The sequence below is a fragment of the Peromyscus leucopus genome, chromosome 2 (assembly GCF_004664715.2).
Source record: "Peromyscus leucopus breed LL Stock chromosome 2, UCI_PerLeu_2.1, whole genome shotgun sequence".
Lineage (NCBI taxonomy): Eukaryota > Metazoa > Chordata > Mammalia > Rodentia > Cricetidae > Peromyscus > Peromyscus leucopus.
In genome coordinates this window covers 91,697,132-91,718,852 of record NC_051064.1, presented here as the reverse complement: position 1 = coordinate 91,718,852, position 21,721 = coordinate 91,697,132, and the positions used below count along the sequence as shown (strand labels likewise).

General features: G+C 41.1%; 1 protein-coding gene across 5 annotated transcripts in view; it reads right to left on the bottom strand.

The window, feature by feature from the left end:
• Focad (focadhesin) overlaps positions 1–21,721 on the bottom strand; it is a 301,255-nt gene that overhangs the window by 18,607 nt on the left and 260,927 nt on the right. For all 5 annotated transcript variants that reach the window (XM_028859771.2, XM_037202700.1, XM_028859770.2 and 2 more), the window contains 3 exons: positions 20,465–20,567; positions 18,463–18,543; positions 364–492 (listed from right to left, as the gene is read on the bottom strand). In XM_028859771.2, the coding sequence (XP_028715604.1) occupies positions 364–492; positions 18,463–18,543; positions 20,465–20,567 (313 nt within the window). The remainder of the gene's footprint in view (positions 1–363; positions 493–18,462; positions 18,544–20,464; positions 20,568–21,721) is intronic.

The following is a 21,721-nucleotide window of genomic DNA, read 5'->3' as shown; positions in this document are numbered from 1 at the left end:
TCTCTGTCTTTCTTTCTTTCTTTGTTGGCTGGTTGGTTGGTTGGTTGGTTGGTTTTTTGCGTAGGTGTGAGGGGTCTAGCTTGGGTTATCATGTTTGCACAGTAAACACTGTACTGACTAGGCCATCTCTCCAGTTCCTTGAGAGTTGTGTCTGAGGACTGTATAGGTCTATGTCTTTAGATCTCTTCCTTCCCGCCGTCACCTATAATGGCTCAGTGAAAGTAACTCAGTTATTGTATGTAAGATAACAAGCTGCAACATAAAATAAATCTACCAGTCACTGTCAACGGTGACACAAAATCTGCTTTTTTTAGTCAGGCAAAATCCTAAGAGCAAAGCCTGATAAAAGCACTCGATAGTTACCAAAGTTTAGCCTCATAAGTGGAGAGAGGAGTGCAGCCAGGTTTGCAGGAGGATACTGGTAGCTCTCGCCAACAGTTGCTATGGGTTTCATCACTACTTTGAGAAGAGAGGGAGGCACAGCTTCAGGACCTACAACAGAAAAGGAAAGAAATAGCAAAACACCTGTGTAGCTGCACTAGAATGGAAATCATTAACTGTTTATTTTCCTTCAGAGCCAAAGGCTCTAATACCACATATTTAGTTACAATCAATCCTTCACTGCTACACTCTGAATCCAGCTCCTTTTGGTATAAACCTTGTTCCCCCGTTCTCGCTCATTGTCTCCAATCTTCTTTTGTTTGGTTAGACATGCTCATATCTTTACTATCTTTTACACTTCCATGTCTCTTTATCCAGTTTTTTAAAAGAGTGACCTACTCGTCATTATTGTCTCATTGCTCTTGGTATGGTATTCAATACACTTAAAGTGGGAAAGACAAGGCTTGCCCACTCAGCACCTTAGAGGAGCTATGGAATATCTCCACCCACTATGGCCCTAAAGCACCACACCTATCACCTACCACTTAAAAAACAAAACAAAACCCTTCAGTTCCTAAGCCATAGTACTTGCTCTAGAGGTGAGCACCAAGGAAGAAATAGCTATTACATGTTAATCAGCTACCTCAAACTTTAATATTGGAAGGCATGTATTAGAGTTGATAACCTGAGAAGCTAGATTAACTGTTTATGTTCTTTCAGGTTTTAATTTACAGGTAGGTGTAAAAAGCAGGAACAGCCATTAAAATGGGCAGGTAAAAGTGATGCTACAAAGAGCCATAGAAAAATGAAGAAATACAGAAAATATATACATTAAAAAAAAGGCGGGTGGTGGTGGCACATGCCGTTAATCCCAGCACTCGGGAGGCAGAGGCAGGCGGATCTCTGTGAGTTCGAGGCCAGTCTGGGCTACAGAGTGAGTTCCAGGACAGGCACCAAAACTACACAGAAAAACCCTGTCTTGAAAAACAAAAAAAAAAAAAAAAAGAAAGAAAAGAAAGAAAGAAAGAAAGAAAGAAAGAAAGAAAGAAAGAAAGAGAGAAAGAAAGAAAATATATAGAAAAATGTAAACAAGGAGAAACACTATGGCAGAATCAGCAGCAAAAGGAAAATCACCATCAGCAGAAAGAGAAGCAAGGGGAAAACCAGAAACTACATCGGCAAAAAAGCAACAGGATCAGCAGAGATGGGAGGGGGTGAAGAGGTGAGAGAGAGAGCTGAAATGTGGGAAAAGCTGAAAATAGAGAAGCATAACAAAAGGGAAAAGCAAAGGCAAATTCACTAGACCACAAATGCAGGCAGAGTCAGTGATGGTCACACAATCCCAGAAAGGAGAAGCTCAGAGTGGGGAAGAAGCAGGGAGAGAACAGCAAAAAGAAATGAAATCAACAAACAGAGAAAAAGAAAGCAGAAGTGAGAGAGAGTCATCCAGACAAATCAGCTACAGAAAGGAGAAGCTAGGAGAAAAGGAGAAGCAGAGGGGTGGTGTAGAAACCCAGAAGGGAAAAACCAACCTTGCTACAGGGTAGCTAAGGGTGAAGGCAGAGCTATGTCACAGTACAGAAAGGAGAAGCTGGTAGTAAGGAGAAGCAGGGAATCAGGAGGGAAAAACCCATCTTGTGAAAGGGTTTAGCAAGGGTAGAGGCAGAACTACATTACAGAACAGAAAGGAGAAGCTGAGGAAAAAGGAGAAGCAGGGAACCAGGAGGGAAAAACCGACCTTGTGACAAGTATAAGGGGACAGTTACATTACAGAACAGAAAGGAGAAGCTGAGGAAAAAGGAGAAGCAGGACAGGAGGGAAAAACCGACCTTGTGACAAGAAGTAAGGGTGACAGTTACATTACAGAACAGAAAGGAGAAGCTGAGGAAAAAGGAGAAGCAGGGACCCAGGAGGGAAAAACCGACCTTGTGACAAGTAGTAAGGGTGACAGTTACATTACAGAACAGAAAGGAGAAGCTGAGAAAAAGGAGAACCAGGAGGGGAAAAACCGACCTTGTGACAAGTAGTAAGGGTGACAGTTACATTACAGTAAAGAAAGGAGAAGCTGAGGGGCAGGAGAAGCAGGGAACCAGGAGGGGAAAAACCGACCTTGTGACAAGTAGTAAGGGTGACAGTTACATTACAGTAAAGAAAGGAGAAGCTGAGGGGCAGGAGAAGCAGGGAACCAGGAGGGGAAAAACCGACCTTGTGACAAGTAGTAAGGGTGACAGTTACATTACAGAACAGAAAGGAGAAGCTGAGGAAAAAGGAGAAGCAGGGAACCAGGAGGGGAAAAACCGACCTTGTGACAAGTAGTAAGGGTGACAGTTACATTACAGTAAAGAAAGGAGAAGCTGACGGGCAGGAGAAGCAGGGAACCAGGAGGGGAAAACCGACCTTGTGACAAGTAGTAAGGGTGACAGTTACATTACAGTAAAGAAAGGAGAAGCTGAGGGGCAGGAGAAGCAGGGAACCAGGAGGGGAAAAACCAACCTTGTGACAAGTAGTAAGGGTGACAGTTACATTACAGTAAAGAAAGGAGAAGCTGAGGGGAAGGAGAAGCAGGGAACCAGGAGGGGAAAAACCAACCTTGTGACAAGTAGTAAGGGTGACAGTTACATTACAGTACAGAAAGGAGAAGCTGAGGGGAAGGAGAAGCAGGGAACTAGTAGGGGAAAACCGACCTTGTGACAAGTAGTAAGGGTGACAGAGCTAGATCACAGAGCAGAAAGGAGAAGCTGGGGGAAAAGGAGAAGGAGGGGCGGTGTGGGAACCCAGGAGGGAAATCCAACCTTATGAAAGGGATAGCAAGGGTGAATGGAGAGCTATGTCACAACACAGAAAGGAGAAGCTGGAGGGAAAGGAGAAGCAGGGAATCAGGAGGGAAAAACCGATTTTATGAAAAGGTTTAGCAAGGGTACAGAAAGGAGAAGCTGAGGGGAAGGAGAAGGACAACCCAGGAGGGAAACACTGACCTTATGATGAGTAGCAAGGGTGACAGAGCTAGATCACAGAACAAAAAGGAGAAGCTGAGGGGAAGGAGAAGCAGGGACCCAGGAGGGAAAAACTGACCTTATGATGAGTAGCAAGGGTGACAGAGCTAGATCACAGAACAAAAAGGAGAAGCTGAGGGGAAGGAGAAGCAGAGACCCAGGAGGGGAAAACCGACCTTGTGAAAGGGTTTAGCAAGGGTAGGCAGAGCTAAATTATATAGTACAGGATGGAGAATCTGGGGAGAAGGAGAAGCAGAGGGCCAGGAGAAAAAGAAGAAGTGTAGGAAGGGGTCAAAAAGGAAACCCAAAGGCTGAGAGCAGTGCCGTTGTGGAGGCTTGGAAGTCCAGGAGTGTGGTGCCAGCACCTGGTGAAGACTATTATCTGTATTATAACACGATGGAGGGCACCACATGACTAGACAGTAAGCTTGTCAAGGCATCTTGGGTGTATAACAAAGTCACTATCTCAGTATCTTAGTGATGACTGTCAATCATGCCCCAAAAGTACCACATCAAAATAGTATTAAACAAATGATTTTGGGTATTTAGTTTGCAAAATATTAACCCTGGAAGGCATACCCAAGCCAGCACATTTGAACATGCCAAAGAGAAGCTGTAAGGGTGTGCTAAAGTAGCCTTCCAACATGAGAAAATGTGTACTTTAATTGGATTAGGCTACAGTTCAAAACTTGTGCTCACAGAATATCACCTATGAAGTCAAAAGAAAAACCTAGGAATGGGAGAATTTGCAAATCATAGCCACAGCCCACTATCCAGAATGCATGAGGGATCCTTCCTGAAACTCAGCAATCCAAAGATAACCAAATTTTGTCTAATGGGTAAAGGACTTGAAGACAATTATAAGAAAGTATACAAATGGCCAAAAAGGACTTGATTTTTTTAAAAAATTATTTAAAACAATTTTAAAATTTAAATATATTTTGATGATATTCTTTCTGACCTCCAAGTATATCAGGTCCTCTCTTCCTCCCTATCCACACAACTTCAATTTCTTTCTCAAAAAACAAACCAAAAACCCAGTACAACAACAAAACTCCTAAAACCTAGAAGTCAAAATAAGACATCACCCAAACAGTCTATCATGGAAAACCACAGATTGAATGATTCTGTTTAAATGAGATATACAGAAAAGACAAATTAGAGACACAAAGCAGAGTATTGTTGCTAAGAACTGGAAAACATGGAGAAGTGGAAATAATTTGTTCAATGAGATCAAGGTTTCCTTTTGGGGTGATAAGAAAGCTCTGGAAGTAGATAGTAGTGGTAGCAGAACAGGAACTGTGAATGCTCCGAGTACCCCTAAATTGTGAGCAGTTTAGAGTCTTTTCTTTCCCTAAATACAAGAGCACACATATGCCAGGCTGACTTAAACAAGCTATGTAGCTGAGGATGACCTTAAATTTCTGGTTCTCCAGTCCAATAAAAAAATGGGCTAAAGAGCTAAACAGAGAATTCACAAAACAAGAACTACAAATGGCTGAAAGACATTTAAAGAAATGCTCAACATCCTTAATCATCAGAGAAATGCAAATCAAAACGACTCTGAGATACCACCTTACACCTGTTAGAATGGCTACGATCAAAAACACCAATGACAACCAATGTTGGAGAGGATGTGGAGCAAAGGGAACACTCCTCCACTGTTGGTGGGAATGTAAACTTGTACTACCACTGTGGAAATCAGTATGGCGGTTTCTCAGAAAATTAGGAATCGAACTACCTCAAGACCCAGCCATCCCACTCTTGGGCATATACCCAAGGAATGCTGATTCATACCATAAAGATACATGCTCAGCTATGTTCATAGCAGCACTATTTGTAATAGCCAAACCTGGAAACAACCTAGATGCCCATCAACGGAAGAATGGATGAAAAAAAATGTGGTACATATACACAATGGAGTACTACTCAGCAGAGAAAAACAATGAAAGCATGAAATTTGCAGGCAAATGGATGGAACTAGAAAAAATCATCCTGAGTGAGGTAACCCAAACCCAGAAAGACAGTTATGGTATGTATTCACTCATAGGTGGATTCTAGATATAAAATAAAGAACAATCAGACCACAACCCATAGAACCATAGAGGCTATATATATAGCATGGAGGTCCCTAGGATGACTGTGGCTTATAATAAATTTCAGTTTTACTCAATTATTGAAAAAAAAAATAGCCAAATGAATGGAAACACATGAACTATGAACCAAAGGCTGAGGGGCCCCCAGCTGGATCAGGCCCTCTGAATAGGTGAGACAGTTGATTGGCTTGATCAGTTTGGGAGGCAACTAGGCAGTGGGACCAAGTCCTGTGCTCATTGCATGAGTTGGCTGTTTGAAACCTGGAGCTTATGCAGGGACACTTGGCTCAGTCTGGGAGGAAGGGACTGGACCTACCAGGTTGATCGCAGTCCACGGGGGAGGACTTGTTCTGGAGGAGGTGGGAATGGAGGGTAGGCTGGGGGTAAGGGGAGGAGGTGGGAGTGGGGAGAATAGGGGAACCCATGGCTGATATGTAGAACTGAATGGTATTGTAAAATAAAATATATAAAAAAAAGAAAAAAAATTCTGGTTCTCCTCCCTCCACCCCTAATAGAGAAGAACTGTACTAGTTTACATGTTGGGGATTGGCTTCATCCATGTACTTTACCAACTGTATTCATCTTCAGAGAGACAGGCAGAAATCTTAAAAGATACTGATATTAAGAGGGGCCCTGAAAAATAGACAAAACCTTGGCGCCCTGGCATCTTTCTCTTTCTGGTACCTGCAATGAAAAACACTCCTAAACAACTACTCTCTAGCTACTGGCCCACAACGGCATCAGGACTGTTGTTATCAAGAATTTTAATGGCCTTAGATCTTAGCCAGGTTCAAGGACACTCTTTTCTGACTTTCTTTTCTCTATTCTTCCAATTACAAGTACATCATGGGGCCAGGAAGATGGCTTAGTGGGTAAAAGAATTTGTTGCCAAGCTTGATGACCGGAGTTCAGATTCCTGCAACCCATGTAAAAGCTAGATGGAGTGGCACGTGTCTATAATCCCAGCACACCTACTGCAAGATAGGGGGTGGAAACAGGAGCATCCCCCTGAAGCTCACAGGCCAACTCTCCTGGAGTGCACAACCCAGCACTGTACCAAAGAGACCCTGCCTCAAAACCAAGGTGAAAGGTGAGGACCAACCCCTGAGGTTATCCTCTGACCTCCACACAGGTGCTATGGCATGTGCAGGTCCTCACACAAACAAAGACATCATATGTACGCATAGACAGACATAAATAAATACTGTATATGTACCATGTTCCCATTCTTAAGATAACTGCTTATAGAAATAAAATCCCATGATCATCCTTGGCTGAGTCTACATAAACTCATCCATGCTCACAGTTTCAAGTACTACTATAAACCCCTACTTACTTCCAATTCAGAATTGAATCCCATGTTTCCAACTCTGATTCCCACCAGAACAGCTAACAAATCAGTCAGTATGTTCTCTAAGCCTAGATACCCTCTGGACGATTTCCTTACCTAACTTGGCTGCTCTCTTCTACTGGATAAAACTAGTAGCGGACCTTGCAATGTTGCACTGTAATAACCCCTTTTCTGGCTAGATGGGACTCCAGCGAGTACTATGAGAAACTTAACCATGGCTGTTTCCAGAAGACGTTCTGGCAAAGATAATAGAGACATTTTATACGCATGTGCACCCAAGTGTTTACTGAGTATTAGAGACTGAACACTGTCCTGGCAACAGACACAGAACCAGGGATTATGCTCATGGAGTTCATTTTCTAATGAGAGGACCAAAAAGAAGGGGGGAAAAAAGGTGAAACCAGGTATAACACCTCTGATGATAATAGGGTGAGATAGCTTTGCACATAACTCTATACTGGTAACACGTTTGTGGTAAGAATCTTTAACAATTCTGGCTACAGACTAAAGTCTGATTTCATGCAACAAAAATTAATTTGCTTCATTGTATTTTTAATTATGTGTATCTATGCATGGGTATGTGCATATACATGAATGCAGATGATCTTGAAGACCAGGGTGATGGATCCTCCTTATGGTGATATTGTGTTCTCCAATATATTGTGCACCCTAATAAACTTATCTGAGGGTCAGAGAACAGAACAGCCACAATATTAAACATAGAGGTTAGGCAATGGTAGCACACACACACCTTTAATCCTAGCATTCCAGAGGCAGAGATCCATCTGGATCTCTGTGAGTTCAAAGCCACATTGGAAACAGCCAGGCATGGTGACACACACCTTTAATCCCAGAAAGTGACGGCAGGAAGCAGAAAGGTATATAAGGTGTGAGGAGCAGGAACTAGAGCCTGTTAAGCTTTTAGGCTGTTAGCAGTTCAGTTGAGATCCATTCAGATGAGGATGCAGAGGCTACCAGTCTGAGGAAGCATGATCAACTGAGGAATTGGCAAAGTGAGGTAGCTGTGGCTGGTTCTGTTTCTTTGATCCTTCAGCATTCACCCCAATATGTGGCTGCGGGTTTGTTTTTATTAGTAAGACCTTTTAAGATTCGTGCTACACCCCCTGGAGCTTGAGTTACAGGTGGTAGAGCCACCTGATGTGGGTGCTGTGAATTAAAACTGGGTCATCTGGAAGAATACCTAGTGCTCTTAACCACTGAGCCATCTCTTCATCCCCTAATTTGCTTTTTAAGGGTCCTTTTGGTATACATTCATAGAAATGTCCCAGTGAAGAGGCAGACATTGCAAATATGTATTAGATTCTTTAATTCATAAGTAGATGTCTGTTTTAGGGCTTAAGTATTTTATGTCAAGTGATTTCAAAATTATATGACTTGTATTCCAAGATTTCCAGCAGGGTGCATTACAGAAAATGTGTAGTTTCCAAAAGACCCAGGGAACCTGGAAAATGGATCCAACTTTTCATCATACAAGGACCCCATGTGAAATATGAACACTGTTTATGTTTTATTGCTTAGACAATGAGCTCTCTTCTGATGAGATGAACTTCACCATTGACTGCACTGTATGCGCATGTTTGCTCCGGCACTGACTGTACTGTATGTGCATGTTGCTCCTGCACTGACTGCACTGTATGTGCATGTTGCTCCTGCACTGACTGCACTGTATGTGCATGTTTCTCCTGCACTGACTGCACTGTATGTGCATGTTGCTCCTGCACTGACTGCACTGTATGTGCATGTTGCTCCTGCACTGACTGCACTGTATGTGCATGTTACTCCTGCACTGACTGCATTGTACGCGCATGTTGCTCCTGCACTGACTGCACTGTATGTGCATGTTGCTCCTGCACTGACTGCACTGTATGCGCATGTTTCTCCTGCACTGACTGCACTGTATGTGCATGTTGCTCCTGCACTGACTGCACTGTATGTGCATGTTGCTCCTGCACTGACTGCACTGTATGTGCATGTTACTGCAGTCTTCACTAAAATTGACCTGATATACAGGTAAGTGTCAGAAACAACATGTGAAATGGAGTACGGGGCTGAAACTCAGGCCTCTGCTACAGTGCATTAAATCTTTCACAGTTAAAAAAGTGGGCCATCAATATTAAGAAGCATGATTAGAATTGCACAAAATCTTCCTCTGTGTTTGGAAGGCACCCATTCTGACAGCCAATGGAATGATGGGAACCAGAGTTACAGTTGGGAATGGAAAAAATATTTGGCAGTTGTATGCATCTGGGGAGGAGGGTAAGAAGGAAGAAGCCCAAAGCATATCTGGAACACAGAATCCTGGTTCCTTCCACAGAGATCTTCTGTATGGGACAAAAGAATACAAACAATAGGAATCATCAGGTCCTTTATTTCAATTCTTTGTCCTTCCAACAAGTGTCTTAGGTAAGATGACCACAGGAATGTCACGAACAATGGATTTGAAACTGTGAATGCCTATGGGTACTTGTCGAAAAGATCCAGATGTTTTAAAATCTGAATGAAAAGCTGCTTTACATCTCTCATCCAGCTGACAGCCTCAAAGTTATAAATGGCATATCCGAGCATAATGCATTACAATGGGACCTATTATCCCACGTACTCTGGCTACACAGAGGACTGTGCAGCAGCCTAATTACTACAGGAAAAGTCTGGCCACAAGTGGGCTAACAGCTAGGGTAAGTAATCTCCATCTTCAGTGCCCCACTTGTGTGATACAGACATTCACTTTCTCCATCTTCACTGTTGCTGGAGACAAATCAACTCAGCTTAGAATAATCCCGCATTTAGTACAAACATCTACAATGACAGAGGCCAGATATTTAAATTATATTACAGGCCAGGTAGTCTGTTCTAAGGCATTCTTTCTACACATTGAAGAAATTATAGTCTAATGAGAAAGGCAGACTTGAAACAAAGAAGTATACATCATCATGTAAATAAAGCCACATGTGTTGTAAAACATGAAAAAATAAAAAGATACAGGAAGGTTAGAGCTGGGAAGTCAGATCTAATCAGAAAACATCATTGAAAGCCCAATCTTCTCTTACAAGAATAAAAGATGTCAGATCAATATGGAAAGGATGAAGTCCACAGAGAATTCAGACAGACATCATTATAGGATGGTCTGTTTGTGGGAAGTACCAAATGCTTTGCCCCTGACCAGAAACTACAATCAATACAGTTGTTGAAAAGAATTGATTCTGAAATATCAGATACTAAAAGCTGGTAGAGTACTCTATCTTAGGAGCAAAAACCTCAACAACATTCAGAGTTACCAAAACTAAAACACATCTTGAGTCCTTGCACCAGGAAAGCCACCAAGCAGAGTGGCAGCCAGCAGAGATCAGAACCTAGAGAAGGTAACCTAGTAGGGCTGTGGCCCAGAGGGGAAGGGGGATTAGTTACATTCAGGTGGACTGATTAGTTGAGCAAACAGGCTGAGAATAATGAGCCAGGTAACCTATAGTCCAAAACACAGAGCTGTAAATAGGAAGAGAGAGAAACAGAATGGCATTGAATTAGAGCTACGAATGTGGGCATGAATTTGTGGACACAGAGACAGCTTAGACACAAATAAAGATAAAGACACATTGTGATGTAGAAATAAGCAAGATATAAAAGAAAGCAAGAGAACATTCCTGCAAGCATTGACAATTACCCCAAGAGAAATGCTCCATACCCAGACCTTGGCTTCTAAATACCATTCTCTGAAAAACAAAACAAAACAAAAAACTGGGCTACCTGGACCTATCTCCAAGCCTCATAGCAATAATTTAGGAAAGGTACACTAATGGACACAAAAAAAACTAATGATTGAAAAATAGATTAAACAACAGAATATACTTGTGTGTGTATATATATACACACATAAAGCCTCAAAGTGTCACCATACAGATATTTACTGATGATAAAGGGAAATGAGTGACCTCATTTGGAGGAACCCAAGTGATATGTTTAACCCCAAAGAGAAGGAAGCAGGATACTGCATGGCATATGATGGATACAGTGAGCACAGAAGTCCTTTCTGTGAATCTCCTGACAAAGATGGCTGACCCGACTCTACCATTGGAAACATCATGAAACCCAAAGTGGAGAATGTTCTATGAAATAACTGTTTCTAGTCTTAAAACATGACCAGGTTAAAAAAGAGAGAGAGACAAGGCTGAGGAACTACTCTGGATGAGAATACTTGAGAGAAATGACAACCAGCAAGCACTCCACATTAGACTTTCCTGCGACGGCCATCACGGAGATTACAGTGAAGTTTGGCTTGTGGTTTCTGGATGAAAGAAATAGTAAAGATTTCTCTTCCAGTTAGAGAGAAGAGAGGGACAGTTTGTAATTTTCCTGTATTTACTTTTTGGAAAATGAAATGTAAACAAGTACAAACATTAAATAAAAAATTCTGAAACAAAGAGATGGCTCAGTGGAAAAGCACTTAGCACTCAAACCCGACAACCTGAATTTGATCCCAGGATCCACACGGCAGAAGGAGAGAACAGACTCACAATGTTGTCCTCTGACCTGCACACACATGTGCCTGCACTCACACATATATACACATACCATAATGTCTTAGTGTTTCTGTTGCTGTGAAGAGACATCATGACCACAGCAACTGTTATAAAGGGAAACATTGGTTGCATTTTTCAGAGGTTTAGTCCACTATCGTGATTCAGCATGCAGGCAGATAGGATGCTGGAGAAGTAATTGAGTGTTCTACATCTTGACTTGAAGGTAACAGAAAATGAACTGAGACACTGGGCATGGCTTGAGCATATATGAGACCTCATAGCCCATTTCCACAGTGACACACTTCGTCCAACAGAGCCACACCTCCAAATAGTGCCACTCCATTTTCTTTCAAACCACCACACATAACAGTTACTTTGAAAAAAAACAAAACAAAACAAACCCCTCAAAACTTTAATTTGTTTTGTTTTGAAGACAGGATTTCTCTGTGTAGCCCTGGCTATCCTAGAACTTGCTCTGTAGACCAGGCTTGGCTCGAACTCATAGAGATCCACCTGCTTCTGCCTCCCAAGTGCTGGGATTAAAGGCGAACACCACCACTGCCAAGCATTTTTTAAAGTTTTTTTTTTTTTAAAAAAACTTTTTGGCTTATATTTGAAAGCAGTCACATTCAGAGACAAACATTCATTGTAATAGGCAAAACACTTATTGATCCATTTCACTGTTGTCATGTTTATAGCTTATAACCATAATTACTATCATTAACAATTTTAGAATTGGAGGGGTGAGGTGATATTGGACCTTATGCATGCTACACAAACACTGAGTGGAGAATGTTTTTACAACACCAAACAAATTTCACTTCATATTTTGATAAACTTCATGTGGTCACTGAAGTACAAAACTTAAGGACCACCTTTCCCTCCAAGTACCTTTCATACCATGGGAAGCCTAAGCAGGCATGGTAAAGGAAGAAGCCACATAGGAAACTTGCTTTACCTTTCTACATTCTTTTTTTTTTCATATTTTTTATTTAACATTTTCAACATAACAGCATGCTTTTGTGTATTACAATTGTTAATATAATAGATATTCACTTGCTTCCAGGACTTTGTGTCTTAAAAATGACCATTAAGACCCTTTGATTTGCATCAGCTCATTTCCTGCACTTCCAGTTTTTTTTTTTTTTTTAAGATTTATTTATTTATGTATATAAGTGTTCTACTTGCATGTATGCATGCAAGACAGAAGAGGGCATCAGACAGAACAAGGCATCAGATCCCATTATAGATGGTTGTGAGCCACCATGTGGCCACTGGGAATTGATCTCAGGATCCCTGGAAGAAAAGCCAGTACTCTTAACTGCTAAGCCATCTCTCTAGCCCCTTTAAACTTTAATTTTAAAAACTCTTAAATAGTGAATGCATACAAAAATGTTCATTCCTTCTGACACTGAAATGGCATCATATTATACCTGAATGGCTTTTATTGTTATCATTGGTCTTTAATGTATGTTGCAATGTTTTATAATAGGATATTCTAACTAAAGGAGTTCATTCTTTGTTTAGTTACTATTATATAACCTCACTAATAACTTGTCAAAAACTACATAATGAAGAGTCAATCATTTTCTCAATTTTCCAGAAACAACTACACCTATAAGCTTAGGTGGCTTGCCTGAATTTGCATATGCTGCAAGTAGTGGAAATGGGATAGGAACCGAGGAAGTCTGACTCCTGTATTCCAACCTTTATGGTATACTGCTTTCTGTTTTCACAAAGGGTTCATAATCCTTTTGCAGCATTGAGAAGCCACGCCAGGGTCCGGAGAGATGCCTTAGGGAGTAAAAGAGCTTGCTCTTCCAGAGGACCCAAGTTCTGTTCCCAGCACACACACTGAGCAGCTCAGAGCTGCCTGTAACTCCAGCTTCAGGGCACTCCATACACAGAGCAGACACTGATACCAACACAGACATCCAAGCAGACACATAGACACACACATGCGTATGTGTGCACTATGGTGATATTTTATTTGTACTAAAATGTTATTTATATGTTGATAAATAAAGTTGCCCGGGGGTCAGAGCTATTAGCAAGCCATAGGAAAGCTGGGCGGTGGTGGTGCATACCTTTAATCCCAGCACTTGGTAGGCAGAGCTAGGTAGATCTCTGTGTGTTCAAGGATACATCCAACATTGGAGACACACGCCTTTAATCTCAATACCAACCATAGAAGACCTGGAGGTCTGTACAGACAGGTAGTGACGAGGTGGTCATGTGGTTGGGTTTACAACCAATGAGAAGGCAGAACAGAAAGTCTTTATAAAGACTTTAACACAGGAAGTAGCTCTCTTTCGGAGAGGCAGGACCACCTCGAGAGGAAGGGTAAGGTTTTTAGGTCTTAGCTCTGATCTCTTGGCTTTCTTCTTTGCATTAGTTCTGTGTTTCTTATTTAATAAGATGGTTACTTCTACAGTGCACCCCCACACAAACATAAAAATAAGTCTTTAAAGAGGCAATGCCATCCTTCTCATTACCAAAGATAATTGCCCACCAATAAACTGCTGAGACTTTATCTTAAGGAAAGCTATAGTAGAAGAGAGAAACCTACCTGAATAAAGAAACTCAATATATATATATAAAGAAACTCAGTGAAATTCTAACTGTGATATATCAACTTGATGAAGTATTAATTGCATTTACTTATTTATTGTAAAAAATCGAAGGACAAATTACAGGAGTCAGTTCTCTCCTACCATGTGGATTCTGGGCATCAAACTTGGGTTGGCAACCTTTGAGTCCAGTCAGCCTACCCACCAAGCTGTCCTGCCTGCTCCTGATCAAATACTCTACAGTCATTTATAAGTGATAGTTACAGTGACAAATGTGAAATTGAGAAGTATTACTTAAAAGTACAAAGCATATCATTTTAGTGACTTTCTGTTGTTGTGAAAGACACCATGACCAAAAGCAACTTGGGGAAGAAAGGACTGATATCAGCTTTTCCATTTCTTAGGTCTTCCATATCTCCTGTCATGGAAGATTAGAGACAACTGTGCTCATTTATAGGAACAGGTATTGAATTTAGAAATCAGATAATTAGGTATTATACATTTTATGAATGGATAAAGTGCATATGTCATTGACAAGGACATATACTGGACTATCTCAGTAGCCATCTCTCGGTTAATATTCCAGAAAATCTTCTTTTGGTTTTCTGTTTGTTTGGCATTGTTTTATTTATATGTATGTGTGTGAGTATATACCCTATGAGTGCAGTTGCCCAGGAAGCCAAAAGGTAGTGTTGGAGCCAGGGGTGGTGGTGCACGCCTTTAATCCCAGCACTTGGGAGGCAGAGCCAGGCGGATCTCTGTAAGTTCAAGGCCAGCCTGGGCTACAGAGTGAGATCTAGGACAGGCACCAAAGCTACAGAGAGAAACCTTGTCTCAAAACAAAACAAAACAAAACAAAAACAAAAACAAAAGGTAGTGTTGGATCCCCTAGAGCTGGAGTTGTGGGCTGCCTGATATGGGTGTTAGGATGTGAGCTCAGATCCTCTGTAATAGCAGGAAGCACTCTTAACCATTGAGTTGTCTCTAGCCTTCTTTGTTTTTTGAAACAGGGCCTCACTCTATGGTCTGTGCCAGCCTGCAAGTCACTAGATATCCCAGGACAGCCTCAAATCCACTGATCCTTCTGGCTCAGCCTCCCAAGCACTGGGATTACAGGTGTAAGCCATTCTGCTCAGCAGCTAGCCTTTTCCTTATGCCACTTCTAAACTCAGTGCCATACACATGTGTTCATTTCTAGTGATGTTTTCGAGCTGTAGAGGTACAATATTAATACTTCAAGATATTTTAAAATGGCACATGGTTTTGGCAGCCAATTCCCTAAAAACTGGCAACCTTTTGGTATCATCAGTGTATATTCAGTTCACTAATTCTGCTAGACACTGTCTCAACAAGTAAAGCTCAACACTAGTCCAAAATAACTGAAATTCCAAAAATGATTGGGAATATGAATTCAGATCATTTGTGTATAAACCTAAAACTTACCTACATAGTTCACTGACCAATGTTAATTAGAGGAAATGCCATTCATTATACTACATAAATTTATATATTTTCCTCAGGTAACACTTCAAAGCCTAATGTAAAGTATGAGCTTAGAAAGCCTTAGTCACATTCTCCAATGACAGCAAAACAGTCTTGTTATACAAAAATACCTAATGTGGGCATCGGAAAGAATCATTACTCTTAGTAAGTATTTTTAAATTTTCTATTATAGAAATGGATAAAATATCAATGAAGTCTGAAATGGTATGGAATTGATTGAGAAATGATAAAGATCAAAAATCAGAAGGATGAGTAGAAAAGGAGGAAAAATCTCAAAATTAGAACTGGGTGGGGTGGCACATGCCTGTGATCTCAGCACTTGGGGGACAAAGTGAGACGGATCAGGGGTTTAAGACTAGCTTTAGCACATATTGAGTTCAATACCAGTATAGTGAGTTCAAGACCAGTCTCTGATACATAGTGACCTTGTTAAAAAAAAAAAGACAGAAAGAAAGAAAGGAAGAGAAAGAGAGAGAGAGAGAGAGAGAGAGAGAGAGAGAGAGAGAGAAAGAAAGAGAGAGAGGGAAAAGATCCCACAATGGGAGGATTTTAATTCTGAGCAAAGACTTTAAGGCTGGAGTACTTGAGAAATTCCCATAGTAATCGAGAATGATGACTACAAGAGTTAAGGAATCACACACCTGATCGAAGGCCACCAGGGCCAGGTCAGAGAAGACAGACAGTATCACATGGTAGACAAAGACAGTTCCTTTCAGAGCCAGGAGCTGAATTCCTTAAAAACCAGAGGAGTTCCACTGGCTTGGTATGGCAGTGGAGCGCAGGTCTCCATGAAGGAACGGATGCTCTAACATCACACATCCATTAAGGTGTGAATATAAAGCGTGGCAAGTCCTGAGCCTCAGAAAGCAGTCTGACACGTTCTTCTCGGATTCCATGGGCTGTGCTGGAACTCTCCATGTCGCACTCATTCTAGTGTATGTGTGAATCAAATATAACCCTTCACATTTTTTTTCCTGTGAGGTATTAAAGTTAAAAATAGTCCACAGAGGCGATGAAGCCATGCCATCCCTGAAGTGGCCTATCTTCTGCCTGTACCAAGCATGATTTTTACTATAAAAAACCCATCTCTTCCTCAAAAGAGTTCACTGACGTTGTCATCCTTCCTACCAGCAGCCCCACTGGGCTCTGGTGAGTGACATCCAGACATTTAAACTCAAAAGCTCCTTCAGAAGGGAGTTATTAAAATTCAAATGAGCTGGGCATATTGAAGAAGAAAGCGCTCCTTTGCATGCACACCTCTGCGTTTGGCCATCCTATTCAGTCCCACAGAGCAGGGTCTCGTTTTGTTTTTGTAAATGGGCTTTGGAGGCGGAGGTCAGCCTCCCACGGCCCCCACTCCTCTGGGGTCATCATTAGTAATGTGTGGGCTGAATAGATTTTCCTCTGAATCCAGTCAGCAAACCTGACAGGAAGACAGCCCTCTCCCACAACCTGAAAATGCCAAAAATCTGACTGGTAAGACGGCGGTCTGAAACACGCCAGCAGTCTGCTCTACAGCGGCTTCCAGTGAGGCTGCACACCACGGCAGCTCAGTTCCACCTGAGCTGCTAGCCTCTGAACAGAGTCCTGCCTGTGAGCCAGGACTGCAGAACCACAGACCTGCCACAGTGAACCAAGAAGCCCCAGAAGATTCGGAGAAAATTCATTCTGCCAAGAAATATGGATCTGGGAGGCCAAAATAATATGTTATTTGCTAGAAGAGAAAAAAAAATTCTGAAGACTTTGACTTCAGAGTTTTTACTTCATTTCTCATGACAACCTCTCACATTATAATCGTTTTTAAATTTTATAAGCTAATGATGAACAATTTAATAAAACTATAATAAAAATATATGGTGCTAATATTATTCTGGGTTTGGAAAATTCTGATGAGCATTTAGTAAGAATTCAACTTCTTCCTAATGACGACATCTCTATTATATCTAGTTTAAGAAGACATAATCCATAGCAATATAATCATTAAACTAATTTGCATATTATATGCAACAGTGTATATAGAACAATGATATAATCATATATCAACTTTTATATGGAAAAAAATTAGGAGCAAACAGTGCTAACTCACAATCCTAAAATAAGAGCATGCATCCTAAATTCTAAAGACTAAAGGGGCCAGGCTATAAAAATAGCTCCCGAGATTGCTGTTCCCAGTGGGACATCAAGCAACAATACTTCCTCTTCCAATGGACACATTTTATCTTGCCATGAACTTTATTTATCAAATTGCTCCTTCCAGATTTCTCACAGTTTTCCATTTTAATTCACTTAAAAACATTTTTTTCTTTTTACAATTGGAATGGCCTTGCTATCATATAGTCACTGATTTGCCCAGTCAGGAAAGCGTGAAAGTAGTGGACCTCACTGGAAGATGATTATGCTAACGGAACTGGAATGAGCCAGGTCACACACAGTGCTGGCAGCATACACTTCTTACTCACACCTCTGAGCAGTGGACATCATTAAAGAGCTCCTCCTTCAGCAACCCTCGTGGCTCTGCTCTGGTTCTGGTCACACAAAGGCACTGAACCACTATCTTCTAACATGGAGGGCCACGACCCAGGAGCACAGCAAGATGAATGTGTTCCAAGAACAAACACAAGCCAGGATCGGGAGCGAGAGCCTGTGACTGTAGCAACACAGAATGATCAGACAAGGCCAGGGACAAGGGCTACTTCCCAGCGGGCCTGGGATGCAGAGGTCACCTGGATGTGTTTTCTCTACCCATACCACAGTCACTGAAACGGACAGAAAAAGAAATGTGTACCTGGTGCACCTCTACATGTCTACATGGCAGACACAGTTTTCACAGAGCCACCCACAATGAGAGCGCACAGTTTGCATATTTACAGAGAAGCTCTTTAGTTCTCTAGTCATCTAGGAAGGTGGTTTAGCAGAAGACAACATTCACCCCTTCAGACTTGATTTGTTTGATTTTACAGAGGCGTGCTTCAGGCACATACTTACAGAACATGAAGAGAGAATGATAAAAATCCAAGATTTGTGCTCACTTGCCTTTTTTCCCTCCTGTAACGAAGAAGCCAATGGCTGCTCTAAGAAAACTGCCTTCAGGCAAATAGCTGTAGTCAGTAGGAACTGTGGAAGCAGAAAATGATCAAATTAGCTAGCGAACATGGCAAGGCTAATGAAGGAGAGGTAATGATCTCATGCTGCCGTATCAACCCAGAGACAAGGCAGAGATGTTTATGCCATTATTCTCAGCACAGTACTCTGTAGCTGCAGCTAATTCTATTAGATTAAATGATGGCTTGGAGGGAATCGCTTAGGCTCTACAGGAAAATCTAAAATGGTGACAAACCTAGGAGAGACTTAAAAAGAAAAGCTCCCTCCCTTGCACACTATCGTATCGATGAGCTCCAATGCAATGGCCTCCTCAGGGTAGGCAAGTTGGGCTTCTAAACTTAGGCACTGTCCTAGAGGCCTTGTTAGGATGCTGCGTCAACTGTATGAACCAAGGAAATTAAAAAACCAGGATTAACAGCACCATCTCTTACTCAAGGTAGAGACCTTTAAGTGATCAACATGTACAAAGAACCAGATGTGGCTGCTGACCTGAACCAGTGAGCCAGTGACATGTCTGCTAGCTGAGTCCTGAGAGTCCCCTAAATCCTTTTCCTCCCAGATCTCCATAATTGTTTCATGAGACAGTTTTGCTGCCATCAATGGTTCAACTGGAAAACTCCCCTAGGAATGAGTAGCTGTGTTTTCCAGACACACAATTATTCTGTTCCTAAGAACGTGGGTGTAAGCTGACTCACTATTACCTGATTGAAGGACATCGACTAAGTGTTCTGTAATACAACTGTAAGTCTGAACATACACACACACACACACACACACACACACACACACAAAGCCTGGCGTAATGTGTTATTTACCAGGATACTGGAAGAGCCTGGACCTTCAAGCCTAGCACTAGCAAAGGTTTCTTACATCACTAAAGTGCTTTTAAATTCCCTTCCTATGTTAATACGACAACTTCCAGATGTCTACGGTTCATCACGTTGGGAAGGATGTGGACCAAAGTCCTCTGTCGGAAGCTGCAGAGTGACTGCAGTGAGGGAAACAAAAAGTATAGAAGCCCACATTCTTCGTTATGCCATCAGCAGATGACCCGCCAGGAATACGTAAACTGTTTTAGTGAGAGATCTTCAGTCTCTAAATCTCTGTGGACCAGGCACAAGATGGCCAGTGAGTCAAAATACCGTTCATAAGGAGCAAGGGACAGATATATTTCGGTGGTTCTTTCTCCAGGAAATCTCCAAGTACAAACATAAATTAAGCACATGGGAATTGTAATATATTTATTGCTTTTATCAAAAGATACAAATAGAAAGGGTGTTGTTATTTGAAGAGGTAGGATTCCAAACCCTATGGAGGTACACATTTTTTAATGTGTTTTGCTCATTACCTTTATAAAGTCATTGGGCAGAAAAATCCCAGGCATAAATAAAGAGACAGGGTTTGGTTTTTTGTATTTTTTGTTTTTTTGTTTTTGTTTTTTGTTTTTGAGAAAAAGTTTCACTGTGTAGCTCTCTATAAAGAGATTTTTAATGAAACATAACACCATTAGTTTTAGTAAAAATAAGATGTCTGTTCCAAGCTTCAAGGACCTGATTCTTTGTTTATGGACTTGTCACTAAACAAACTCTTAATGTAACTCATATAATATTTCTAAGCCTATTATTTTTCATTTGTAAAATATAGGTACTTGACTGAACGTCTACACTATCCTCTAAGGGAGGCGAGAGAGGAAGTGTGAATGAATATGGGGTTTGGAGGCCAATAAATCTAAATCCAAAGCACCGCTTTCTGTCATGTGATCCAGAGTACATCTGGAAGCTCTCTATACTCCATTGCTCACATATAAAATAAAGATCATAACATCCATCCCCTCGTGTAGAATTGTTGTGATGTCCAAACCCTTTAGCAAAGTGCAGGGCCTGAGTCAGCCATTCCTTCTTCCAACTCCAGGATATTAGGACTCTAATCTTACCAGAAGTTCTGCTTTGATTTGAAGACAAGGTAGATAGATGAAGATGACCTAGAAGCCATATTGCATTTGATTGAAGACCAATCACCCCCGAGACATTGATGACCTGTTGGTGAAAACAGCAGTTTGGTGATGGGGCAAAATCCAAGCTCTATTCAATAAAAGGCCACCATAGAATATCACTAACCTTGTAGGAGCTAGAGGCTTAGTTGAGAACAAGAAGTTCTATAACAGAATGCTAACATGAGTCTCCTACACTAGACCTGACTCTCATTTTAGCTGATGAGTATTTGCTGAATGAATGAATCAATGAATGAATGAATGAATGAATGAATCAACCAACCAATTATGGCAGAAAGTACAAGCAATATTCTCAGGCTTCATTGAACAAGACTGTTCCCAAAAACTGGTAAAAGAAAGCTCAAAAAGGGTCTGGGGCTAGAGCATAGTTGGTAGAGCATATTTTGACCTTAGTGTGCCAAAAAAAGGCCACGCGGTGTTCAGCTTCAGTAACTTCCGTTATGCCAAGAATGATGCTGTGGCTTGTTGCTCATGCCTGTAATCCCAGCACTTGGGAGCATCAGGAGTTAAGTAAGGTCACCCTTAGCTACACAGTTTGAGGCCTGCCTAGAACACATGAGATCCTGTCTTAAAAGAAAAGAATTCAAAAAGTAGAAAGAAAGGGAAAGTTACTTCATTATAAAGTATCTCTAAAGATAGAAATTTTAACTCATTCTATTCTTTAGATAATTTCTACCATGATTATTATAATTCATGAACATTTTAAAATAATTGTTTCCAATTCTCCCAAGTTTTAACAACTTAATTCAATAGAATTCAGTAGAATTCTTTTTCTGAGCACATTCTTATTCATGTATGTAAAATACTTTTTCTCTGCTCAGAAATTCATGCTTTTCCACCATGAATTACTAAAACATCTTTATGTGCTAAGTATTATAATTAGTCATGTTTTATAAGAATGAAAACAAGTATGCTAAGTGGGGAAAAAAATAAGCTAGAAAGCACCAGGTATAGTAAGAATACCAATCACAAAAACCCAGCTTGGACGTGATGCTTAGGAAGAGGCAGGACCGTGCACTCAGGACTGCTGTAACACTGCTTCACCTTTTTTCAACCTGTACTTTCACAGTTTATTCAGCAAACATAATGTTTTAAAAATAAAAATCCTAACAGACAAAGCCTTTAAAGCAGATGAACATGATTATGCCTCAGTAAGAGTAATGATGACAATTATTTACT